This window comes from Dendrobates tinctorius, unplaced genomic scaffold (genome assembly GCF_039654945.1).
Source record: "Dendrobates tinctorius isolate UK_male_01 unplaced genomic scaffold, ASM3965494v1 ptg000133l, whole genome shotgun sequence".
NCBI lineage: Eukaryota > Metazoa > Chordata > Amphibia > Anura > Dendrobatidae > Dendrobates > Dendrobates tinctorius.
The window spans coordinates 9235964-9248708 of record NW_027361801.1 but is presented as its reverse complement, the minus strand read 5'-3'; the positions used below and the strand labels follow the sequence as shown (position 1 = coordinate 9248708).

Sequence of the window (12745 nt, the reverse complement as noted above, 5' to 3'; positions counted from 1 at the left end):
TGAGTGCCAAGTTCTTTGTATTATATTATAAGTGGTTCAGACCTTACTCGAGCACCAAAACCTTCTTTCTTGAATGCCGTGTTCTACCCTCTAATAGCTGTACATCTCACTTCATTCAGAAATGTTTTGTAACTGTGACTGAGACCGTATACCTATCCTGGCATTTTCTGCTTGAAGTGTAATGTAATAATATTTATCCAATTTTACTAATCCAGTCTAACAATTAATCTGGCCAAATTTAAGACACCATAGACATTTGACTAATGTCAGCCAAACCTGTCAATATAGACAGGTTCGACCGACGGTCTAATGTGCATGGGGGTGCCAATTGACTGATGTTTGACGGAGATGTCAATCACACATGTCCGATTTCGAACTGCCAAGCGCATTGTTCTACCAGAGACATGTCGACCGGCGGCATTCACAGAAAGAGCACATGAGCGCTTGGCCGCATGAGCACTCCTGTGTATGGGAGAGTCAGCGGAGGTGGCTTTCAGCTGAAAGATTGGCCAAAGCATCGTTTAGCCAAAAGCCATTTAATGGGTATGATCACCTATAGTCCAGATGTGCCACATTTATCACAGTGGGGCTCCATGTGTAATGCACTTAGGACAGGTTACTAGAAGTTAGACACTTTCTCTTACTTAGAGCTCATTTAGAAGTCCGATTTTTGCGTACGAGAGCTATTCGTGTTTTTCATAGATAGTCTGTGTGGCAATTGACATGTCTGATTTTTTTTTGATGGACCAAGTGGTTGGCAGAAAATATCGAAGACATGTCCAATTTTAATCCAAGGGTCAGATCAAAATCAGCAATGCAAGTCAATGGGATAACGTTCAAGCATTCAAGTGTGGTCTGATTTGCACAAACTGTCAGAATGAAGAAGGTGGATAATTTTTTTTTTTAATTTCTCCACGTGCGAGAAAATTGGATGACACTCATAGCATTTCTGATCAAACCCTGAGTGTGATCAGAATAATCATTTACAATTTTTTCGTGTGCAAAAAATTGAATGTCTGAATGAGCCCTTACTCTTAATTGACTAATTATAGATTATAAATTGGCACATGGTGCATGTAGTAATAAATCTGGTACAGTTTGGTTTCATCAAATCTACATCCTGTTTTTTGACACTTGAAAGCATTTAGTGAGGAGCACATCTCTTTTCTGTTTGTGAAAATTTGTCAAAGTTCTATGAGAAAAAGATGGTGCATGGTACAACCGACACCAATAGAAATGTATGGATAAAAATAGGCTGGGGAGACAATGAAGCTCAAATAAGGTCTTATCCGGTATAAAGGAGAGAAAACAGAAAAACAGCATATGCTCACCTTATGGGGTTGTGACTAGTGATGGGCGAGTAGCATCGTTGCTTGGGTCTCCCTGAGCATGCTCGGGTTGTCTCCGAGTATTTTGGCGTGCTCGGAGATTTAGATTTCGCCGTCTCATCTGCATGATTTGCGACTTGTAGACAGGCTGAATACATGTGGGAATTCCCTAACAAACAGGCATTCCACCACACATGTATTCAAGCTGTCTAGCAGTTGCAAATCATACAGCTGAGGTGACAAACTAAATCTCTGAGCACGCCAAAATACTCGGACACCATCCGAGCAACGAGTATACTCGCTCATCACTAGTTGTAACACTCACAAATCCTGTTTTAGCTTGTGAGAGGTAGATAAAATGTAGACAAATGGAAAGATGGATCTGAAATTGCACTTCCAATGTCCCACCTGAAAATGAAAGGAGAGTGAAGGGTAATTGGAAGCGGTTTTTATTTACCAACGCGTTTCGAACACTTCTTCATCAGGATAAACCATTATCTGCCAATCTCCGACTCATCATCTGTTGGGAGATTGGCAGCGCAATTTCAGATCCATCTTTCCATTTGTCTACAATTAAAAGTGCATGGTATTGTTCGATCCTCAATTGTATGTATTTTATGATCCTCAACTTTCCCAGTATTGCAAAGAACACTTTCCTGACAGTTTTTTAAACCAATGAAGTAATTTTAATGAAAGTTAAAACATCTTCAAGTACAGATAAGTCACCACTAGATAGAAATATAAATTGGCTGAAGAAAACTTTTACCGACCTGCAACATGTACCTATGTCGGACACATTTTTTTAATCAGCACCCCTGAATATTGAGGTCATACTAAGACCTGACACATGCTTTTGTCTCATAGTATGCAGATTGCACCAATTATTAATTTGGCAGCTATCCATGTAATATAAAAAATAGCCTGGGCGTGATAAAAATTCACTTGTATGACTCCAAATTCCTTCCTCTTGAATAATAATACAAAATAATTGCCAGCATTAATAATTACAGAATGAGAAGCTAATCCAATAAGTCTTTATATACTATTGAGGTCTAGTTTACGTCAAAATTATGCTAAGATCTGGCATATCCTGTCATGCAAAACCACACCTGAGAATGGACTGTGTTGCACAATGAATACCACAATATCTGAACATCCAACATCTTAAACCCCGGGTCTATTTTAAGAGAGAGTAGTTTATGTTACTGAAAAAACAGCAATGGTTTTGTAATATTACATCATCACATAATTAATACAGTTGAGAAAAGACAAATGTCTTTCAAGTTCTACTGAGGGATGGGAAAAGTCATAGGGAAGAGGCACATGCACAACCACAATCCATGATGTGGTCTGCCCCAAAAGAGCTAATCATTCCCTCCTGATCCCAATAGTTGATCCCATGGAAGAGACATTCAGAAAAGAACTTTACCCATGTTCATAAATATTTGTTATTTTCTTCTATAAAACCATCCAAGTACTTTTTGAAACCATCGATAGTTCCCTCTGTGACCAGCTCCCGAGATAGACCATTCCACAGATTAATAGTTCTAATGATAAAGAATTCTTGTCTCTTCTGGAGATTGAACCTATCTTTATTCAGATCCTCCCATTTTTGAGAGGGTTTTACATAAAACAGCTTCTGATCATACTTTTTGTACGGCCATTTATGTACTTGTTCGACTAAATCATGTCACCTCTCAGACATCTTTTCTCAAGACTAAATAAATTATTTTAATCTTTCCTGATAACCAAGATCCTTCATGGCGCTTATCCGTTTTGAGGTTTATTTGTACCCTTTCTAGCTGCAGTTGATGCCCAGAACTGATGAGGTCGCACTAACACTTTGTAATGGCGTTGTGGTCGCACATGCTCATTGCTACTTCAATTATACTGTGGACTTTGGGCCTACTATCTTGTGGATAGCTGTTAAATATCATGTTTGGGGAAATCCCTTTAAATTCTTTCGTAGTTGTTCTTAGGATGACTCATAGATGTTGATTAAACATTCTTAAACCAAGATATTGTGCTCTTTTATAAGTAATATATTTCTAGATCAATATGCTAGGCCATAGGTTGAACTTAAAGGGCTTTTGTCTTCTTTCATCCTTAAAACTATGAAATTTTATCTTATCATTGGTGTTTCTAACAGATAACTACTTTATCGATTTCAGGTTTGGAAAGACGCTGCTACCCAGATATTTTTTTCCCTTTCCACGGCCTGGGGTGGACTTATTGCTCTATCTTCCTACAACAAATTTAATAATAATTGTTACTCAGACGCAATCATAGTCTGTGTGACCAACTGTGCCACCAGTGTGTTTGCTGGGTTTGCCATATTTTCCATTTTGGGTCACATGGCACATGTGTCTGAGAAATCTGTCTCGGAAGTAGTAGATTCAGGTACGTGACATTTAGGACAAATACGTTTCCTTAATATTATACGGTAATTAAACACATTACGAGCTAAGTTCAGCTACGGTAACATTCTGTATATCCTATTGTTAGTGACTTATCTCTTCTCAAACCATAAATTCGTCAAAAAATGTGTCGAAAATGTTTTTATTTTACAAAATCTTTCAATCCATTACTACTTTTAGGCAGGGGTCACACTTGCGAGTGCAATGCGAGAAACTCTCATGCCTCAATAACTGGCACTGCCGCCAGCACCCGGGACTGGAGTGTGCGGCTGTATGTCTTTCTATGTAGCTGAGCGCTCCGGTCCGAACCGCTGGCGGCAGTGCCGGGTATTTAGGTGAGAGACTCGCAAGAGTTTCTTGCATTGCACTTACAAGTGTGACCCCGGCCTTAGGCTCAGTAACCTTTAGGTAATTGTAGTAATTGCTGTGATTTTCACTTTATAATTTTACCTTTTTATATACCGATGTGACCAAAAGTTTTAAGAATGACACAAATTTTGGTTTTCAGAATGGTTGTTTATTCATCCTTTTAGATATTTTAGTCAGACATTTCTAGGGTCACTTAAGTACAATTATAAGCATTTCATAATTTTTAAAACTTTTATTGAAAATTGCATAAAGCTTATGCATAGACTCTTTAGTGACCAGATTGACTCTTATTTTTCAAAAACAAGAACCTCTGCAATTTATATTTTATTAAAAATCACATTTGTTATCAAGAACAGAATATTTTTTTTAATTTTATAGTGTGCAGCTCATTGCATGGGTTACCAGGCTCCTAGTGGTTTCAGAGTGGCCAGTTACGTAGACAAGGAGCCTTCAGCGCTTGCAGGCTCTATATTTTTAAGCCATCTCACACCGCTCTTATCCAAGCTAGATTGCTGCATCTGGGATTCAGTGCCCTTGTGTTTCTTTCATGCTACAGAGGCAAAGCTGCCTCAGTGAGCTGCATGGTAGATTGCTCAAATCATTTGATGTAATATTCTGAAAATCAAGTAATCCATATAAATGTGTAAATAGCCTCTTTACAGAGGAATAAATCAAAGTCTCTATTGTCAAGTATTGGAAGTAGCAATCCTAAAAGTCAAAATTGACCTCCTTTGCTTCATGACCCAGGTTATACAGTCAAACAGAACCTCCATTTGCAGAAAGGCGTTTCGAGGTTTTTGCCCCTCATCAGTGCAAAGCTAGACCAGTAAATCTTCCTGTATCAACTTGGCGCTGACCACAGGGAGAAACTTAACCCATTATATTCCATCTAAATGGAGACTGAAAACAATTTTATTTTGCTCAAATTTTGCAATCGTTTAGATCCTCACTGTAGTAGACTTTTAACCCAATTATATCACTCCCTAGCTCTAAGGTCTCATTCAGATGTCCAATTTCTTCACATACGAGAAAGACTATGATCAGAGTTTAGTACAAGTGTCATCCGATTTTTTTTTTTTTTTTTTTTTAATTACTTCATCTTCACCTTTCTGACAGTCTGCACTTGGACGTCATCAGAAAGCTGTCTGATTTTTCCACAAACCCATTGACTTGTATTGCTGATTTTGATATGACCCTCAGATCAAAATTGGACATGTTTCCGATATTTTTCACAGTCTGAGGATAAATCTGGACATGTGAATAGCGCCATAGTCTATCACAGGTATAAGTGCTATCCATGAAAATCACGGCTAGCACTCGTGCGCAAACATTGGACTTCTGAATGAGAACTAATGCATCAATGTTTTTATACTTTGGTATTACATTATAAAATTATTTCCATTTGTCAATAGGTTGAGTTTATATTCTACAAATCTTTAAATCTCCATCCAAAAGTCACCGTCTGCTATTTTGAGACCAGTTATTACTATGGTATTGACTAAGAAATAATCACAACAGCGTTTGGGTAATAAGATACATTTTAGCTTTCAGATTAATTTAAAGGAGTATTCTCATCTCCAAGATTCTATCCATATATGTAGTAGGTGTAATAATAATATTAACAAATTACTCCAATCAGAAATGTAGCATAGGTTTCCTGATTTGCTATGTCTTTTTTATCTCATGTGCAGACATTGCAGGACCTTAGGTATCCATGATTACGACCACTGATATAGTGACAGTTAGGCAGCTAGTTGCTAATGGTCATAACCATGGATACATAAGGTCCTGCAATGCTTGAACATGAGGAAAAAAAAATAGCGAATCAGAAAAACTATATTACATTTCTAATTGGCAGCATTTGCTAATATTATTATTATTACATCTACTACATATTGGGATAGGATCCTGGAGATGGGAATACTCCTTTAATGTACTCAGGTAGCTTTTATGATCTATTGATTACAAATTGGTAGTTGGTTTTACATTCTTTTGGTCTATATCATGACAACATTAACAGAACCCATTCTTCTATTTATTTCTGTTTGAGTAACCATGGGGCACTGCGGTGATAAAAATCTGTCCATACATCTGCAGGATTTGGGCATCTTTGGAGCATTTTTTTACGTAATTGCATACATTTGGGGCTAAAATTAATTTTTGTAATCAGGTTTCATGAAAAATTTTGCAACATTTGAATTTTAAGTCTGATTCTTTTCCTGCACATTTTTGTCTGCAAGATGAGATGAATTAGGTAACGGTAAGACTAAGAGAGCTCTTTCTGGCTGGGAATTTGTGACTCTTTTGTCTGCCTTTTTCTAAGCTCCCCTTGGTTGCTTTATGAATACAGACCACATCAATGATGAGCTGAACATTCATGTGGTCATAAATCAGCACAGAAAAGTTCTGCAAAAGATGGATAAAAAAAGTTACAAACTGAATTGCTGATTCTTAGTAAAAGCACCACTTCAGCAATTTTTTTCATTTCACCCATGGAGTGGTGAAACTAATGTAAGGTCCCTGCCCTAGTCTTATACAGTCATATGTAAAAGTTTGGGCACCCCTATTAATGTTAACCTTTTTTCTTTATAACAATTTTGGTTTTTGCAACAGCTATTTCAGTTTCATATATCTAATAACTGATGGACTCAGTTATATTTCTGGATTCAAATGAGGTTTATTGTGCTAACAGAAAATATGCAATCTGCATTTAAACAAAATTTGACCGGTGCAAAAGTATGGGCACCCTTATCATTTTCTTGATTTGAACACTCCTAACTACTTTTTACTGACTTCCTGAAGCACTAAATTGGTTTTGTAACCTCATTGAGCTTTGAACTTCATAGCCAGGTGTATCAAATCATGAGAAAAGGTATTTAAGGTGGCCACTTGCAAGTAGTTCTCCTATTTGATTCTCCTATGAAGAGTGGCATCATGGGCTCCTCAAAACAACTCTCAAATGATCTGAAAACAAAGATTATTCAACATAGCTTTTCAGGGGAAGGATACAAAAAGTTGTCTCAGAGATTTAACCTGTCAGTTTCCACTGTGAGGAACATAGTAAGGAAATGGAAGAACACAGGTACAGTTCTTGTTAAGCCCAGAAGTGGCAGGCCAAGAAAAATATCAGAAAGGCAGAGAAGAAGAATGGTGAGAACAGTCAAGGACAATCCACAGACCACCTCCAAAGACCTGCAGCATCATCTTGCTGCAGATGGTGTCACTGTGCATCGGTCAACAATACAGCGCACTTTGCACAAGGAGAAGCTGTATGGGAGAGTGATGCGAAAGAAGCAGTTTCTGCAAGCACGCCACAAACAGAGTCGCCTGAGGTATGCAAAAGCACATTTGGACAAGCCAGTTACATTTTGGAAGAAGGTCCTGTGGACTGATGAAACAAAGATTGAGTTCTTTGGTAATACAAAAAGGCGTTATGCATGCGCAGTATTGTTGACCGATTCACAGTGACACCATCTGCAGCAAGATGATGCTGCAGGTCTTTGGAGGTGGTCTGTGGATTGTCCTTGACTGTTCTCACCATTCTTCTTCTCTGCCTTTCTGATATTTTTCTTGGCCTGCCACTTCTGGGCTTAACAAGAACTGTACCTGTGTTCTTCCATTTCCTTACTATGTTCCACACAGTGGAAACTGACAGGTTAAATCTCTGAGACAACTTTTTGTATCCTTCCCCTGAAAAGCTATGTTGAATAATCTTTGTTTTCAGATCATTTGAGAGTTGTTTTGAGGAGCCCATGATGCCACTCTTCATAGGAGAAACAAATAGGAGAACTACTTGCAAGTGGCCACTTTAAATACCTTTTCTCATGATTTGATACACCTGGCTATGAAGTTCAAAGCTCAATGAGGTTACAAAACCAATTTAGTGCTTCAGGAAGTCAGTAAAAAGTAGTTAGGAGTGTTCAAATCAAGAAAATGATAAGGGTGCCCATACTTTTGCACCGGTCAAATTTTGTTTAAATGCAGATTGCATATTTTCTGTTAGCACAATAAACCTCATTTGAATCCAGAAATATAACTGAGTCCATCAGTTATTAGATATATGAAACTGAAATAGCTGTTGCAAAAACCAAAATTGTTATAAAGAAAAAAGGTTAACATTAATAGGGGTGCCCAAACTTTTACATATGACTGTACTTACCAGCCATCGTCTTCAGCTGTTCCCAACGCCGCTCTAGTCCCAAGCCGCCATCTTGTGACCACCGCTTCTGACTGACCGCAAGTCAGGGGTAACTATCACAAGCTCTCAATGTAAGTCTTTGAGACCCTCATTCTGGTCTCGTTCTGGGTCTTATAGACGTACGTTGAGTAGTGACTTCCGGGTCGCCCAGCAAACACTGGAGCGATCCAGGAGGTCACAAATTGCGGGAGACCAACCAGAGCAGCGCCGAGGTCAGAAGAAGATTTAAGCATGATTCTAGGTGCAGGGAACTTAGATTAGTAGCACCACTACTATATCTCATACAATCCTTATTGAAAAAATGACTAAGTATGGAATGGACAAGGCAACTGTTAGGTGGATTCATAGCTGGCTTAGTGATCGGACCCAAAGAGTGGTCGTAAATGGCTGCACATCCAGTTGGAAGAATGTCTCAAGTGGGGTACCACAGGGCTCTGTCCTGGGCCCTGTATTGTTCAACATCTTTATCAACGATTTAGATGAAGGAATTGAGGGTAAACTGATTAAATTTGCTGATGACACAAAGCTAGGAGGGATAGCTAATACTAGAGAAGAGAGAGAGAGGATTCAAAAAGATTTAAATAAACTGGAGAAGTGGGCAGTAACTAACAGAATGGTTTTTAACAGGGAGAAATGCAAAGTACTACATCTGGGCAATAAAAATGAAAAAAGCATATATAGAATGGGAGGAATAGGGCTAAGTGACAGCACATGTGAAAAAGACTTGGGTATACTAATAGATCACAGACTGAATATGAGTCAACAGTGTGATGCAGCAGCAAAAAAGGCAAATGCAGTTCTAGGATGTATTAACAGAAGCATACAGTCTAGATTACGTGAAGTCATTATTTCCCTCTACTCCTCTTTGGTCAGACCTCATCTGGAATATTGTGTCCAGTTTTGGGCACCACATTTTAAAAAAGACATCAACAAACTGGAGCAAGTTCAGAAAAGAGCGACCAGAATGGTGACCGGTCTGCAAACCCTGTCTTATGAGGAAAGGTTGCAGGATTTGGGAATGTTTAGTTTGCAAAAGAGAAGACTGAGAGGAGACTTAATTGCAGTCTACAAATATCTAAAGGGCTGTCACATTGTAGAAGGATCAACTTTATTCTCATTTGCACAAGGAAAGACTAGAAGCAATGGGATGAAACTGAATGGGAGGAGACACAGATTAGATATTAGAAAAAACTTTTTGACAGTTAGAGTGATCAATGAGTGAAACAGGCTGCCACGAGAAGTGGTGAGTTCTCCTTCAATGGAAGTCTTCAAACAGAGGCTGGACAGACATCTGACTGGGATGATTTAGCGAATCCTGCTTTGATCAGAGGGTTGGACCAGATGGCCCAGGAGGTCCCTTCCAACTCTACGATTCTATGATTCTATGATTCTATGATTCTATGATTCACTCTAGCAGTAAAAAAAAAATCAACAGAGGGGGGCTTTCACTCTTACTGAAGACACCAATGTTACAACATTTTTAATGAAGCATAATTGCAAATAAGCATATAGTTTAGATCAAAATCCATGCCTTTAGGTAAAAAAAAAAAAGTCCCCTGAAGGTGACCATACCAATAAAGATTCCAAATGTCCAGAATTGCCCAATTTAGACCATTTTCTGCTAATTAACATAAAACGAGCAAGCTTTCCGGAGAATTAAACGTCTAGTGTAGCACGAAAACCAATTCCTGAAAAATAGACTTTATTTCCTGCATTTTTGTAAGAGAATTTTCCCCCGATTGAAATATCCTTGAACTTGTAAGTTATACAAGGTAAAGTTTAACAAATCAGTGAACAGATCAGATATGAGATGTGCCGAGAATTCCGCTGCATTAATGTCATTGTCCTGAGTGTAAGGGAATGTCAAAATGTGAGTGTAGGAAAGACTTCCAGCACGTTCTGTCTGTAATGTGACCGGATCCAACCCTGCTGCTGTTTACTGATCACAAGCGTGACCACAGCTCTCTCAATCAAGCATTGTATTTTTCACTTACAAAAAAAAAATGTTTAGCACATAAACACTTTCTGTTTGTTGTGCTAAATGTAACACAATAATTACAGATCCCACAGAGAAAGTCATAGAGCATTCTCAGAGCATATAATGCCGGATATCAAAAGTCATGCCATTGCGTGCACTATCAAGATTTTCCTTTACCATGAAACAGGTGGTGCATGACTACAAGTATGGGATTTAGATGCATGCGGTCACCTGTCGACTAGACGTTCATCACTTCTTAATTGTAGGATCTATGGGGTAAGACCATTTGGACCTCCACCAATCATAGAGACGAGGTTCCTATGTCACCTGTGTGAATGGAATAATAGAAAACATATGTAACCACATTGCCATTTCCTGTTTATAACAGTAGTGGTCACTCATGCACACAACCAATCCAATAGATCCATGACCAGTAAATGAAGTTGTGGTCTCCTATGTGCATTACGAGGCACAAAAACCTTGTTCTCACGGTTAGTGGTGATCCCAATGGTCGGATCTCCATCAGATATTTATTACCTGTCTTGGGAATGGGAGATAAATGCCATTGGTTGGACAACCCCTTTAATGAAGAAACATGTGAATTAAATTGGTAAAGTAAAAATGTATTGAAATTTATTTTCTTTATTTAAGCAAATGCCTTTTTAAAAGAGATGGTCCACAACTGGACAGAGCCCCATAGTAAATAAACAATGTATAGTCACCCCCTGCAGCGGCACCGTTCCACTGATGACGGCATGGCTATGTCTTGTGACTGCTGCAGCCTATCAGCAGATGCTGACTGCTGTGACAGAATACTGATGAGCAGCAGTCGATCAGCCAATGTCACGTCACCCACTGAGAACTGCAGCACTGACCTCCCTAAAACGGCACCGCTTTGGGAGGTATACATTGGTTTTACAGTCATATGTTAAAGTTTGGGCACCCCTATTAATGTTAACCTTTTTTCTTTATAACAATTTTGTTTTTTGCAACAGCTATTTCAGTTTCATATATCTAATAACTGATGGACTCAGTTATATTTCTGGATTCAAATGAGGTTTATTGTACTAACAGAAAATGTGCAATCTGCATTTAAACAAAATTTGACCGGTGCAAAAGTATAGCCACCTCAACATAAAAGTGACATTAATATTTCGTAGATCCTCTTTTTGCAAAAATAACAGCCTCTAGTCGCTTCCTGTAGCTATGAATGAGTTCCTGGATCCTGGATGAAGGTATTTGTGACCATTCCTGTTTACATAACAATTCCAGTTCAGTTAAGTTTGATGGTCGCCGAGCATGGACAGCCCGCTTCAAATCATCCCACAGATGTTCAATGATATTCAGGTCTGGGGACTGGGATGGCCATTCCAGAACATTGTAATTGTTCCTCTGCATGAATGCCTGAGTAGATTTGGAGCGGTGTTTTGGATCATTGTCTTGCTGAAATATCCATCCCCTGCGTAACTTCAACTTCGTCACTGATTCTTGCACATTATTGTCAAGAATCTGCTGATACTGAGTTGAATCCATGCGACCCTCAACTTTAAACAAGATTCCCGGTGCCGGCATTGGCCACACAGCCCCAAAGCATGATGGAACCTACACCAAATTTTACTGTGGGTAGCAAGTGTTTTTCTTGGAATGCTGTGTTTTTTAGCCTCCATTCATAACGCCTTTTTGTATGACCAAACAACTCAATCTTTGTTTCATCAGTCCACAGGACCTTCTTCCAAAATGTAATTGGCTTGTCCAAATGTGCTTTTGCATACCTCAGGCGACTCTGTTTGTGGCGTGCTTGTAGAAACGGCTTCTTTCGCATCACTCTCCCATACAGCTTCTCCTTGAGCAAAGTGCGCTGTATTGTTGACCGATGCACAGTGACACCATCTGCAGCAAGATGATGCTGCAGGTCTTTGGAGGCGGTCTGTGGATTGTCCTTGACTGTTCTCACCATTCTTCTTCTCTGCCTTTCTGATATTTTTCTTGGCCTGCCACTTCTGGACTTAACAAGAACTGTACCTGTGTAATTCCATTTCCTTACTATGTTCCTCACAGTGGAAACTGACAGGTTAAATCTCTGAGACAACTTTTTGTATCCTTCCCCTGAAAAGCTATGCTGAATAATCTTTGTTTTCAGATCATTTGAGAGTTGTTTTGAGGAGCCCATGATGCCACTCTTCATAGGAGAATCAAATAGGAGAACTACTTGCAAGTGGCCACCTTAAATACCTTTTCTCATGATTTGATACACCTGGCTATGAAGTTCAAAGCTCAATGAGGTTACAAAACCAATTTAGTGCTTCAGGAAGTCAGTAAAAAGTAGTTAGGAGTGTTCAAATCAAGAAAATGATAAGGGTGCCCATACTTTTGCACCGGTCAAATTTTGTTTAAATGCAGATTGCACATTTTCTGTTAGTACAATAAACCTCATTTGAATCCAGAAATATAGTCC

General features: G+C 38.9%; 1 protein-coding gene across 1 annotated transcript in view; it reads left to right on the top strand.

Moving 5' to 3' along the window:
- LOC141048087 (sodium- and chloride-dependent neutral and basic amino acid transporter B(0+)-like) overlaps positions 1 to 12745 on the top strand; it is a 65690-nt gene that overhangs the window by 25563 nt on the left and 27382 nt on the right. Inside the window, exon 8 of the mRNA XM_073543469.1 lies at positions 3500 to 3728. Coding sequence (XP_073399570.1) covers positions 3500 to 3728 — 229 coding nt within the window. The remainder of the gene's footprint in view (positions 1 to 3499; positions 3729 to 12745) is intronic.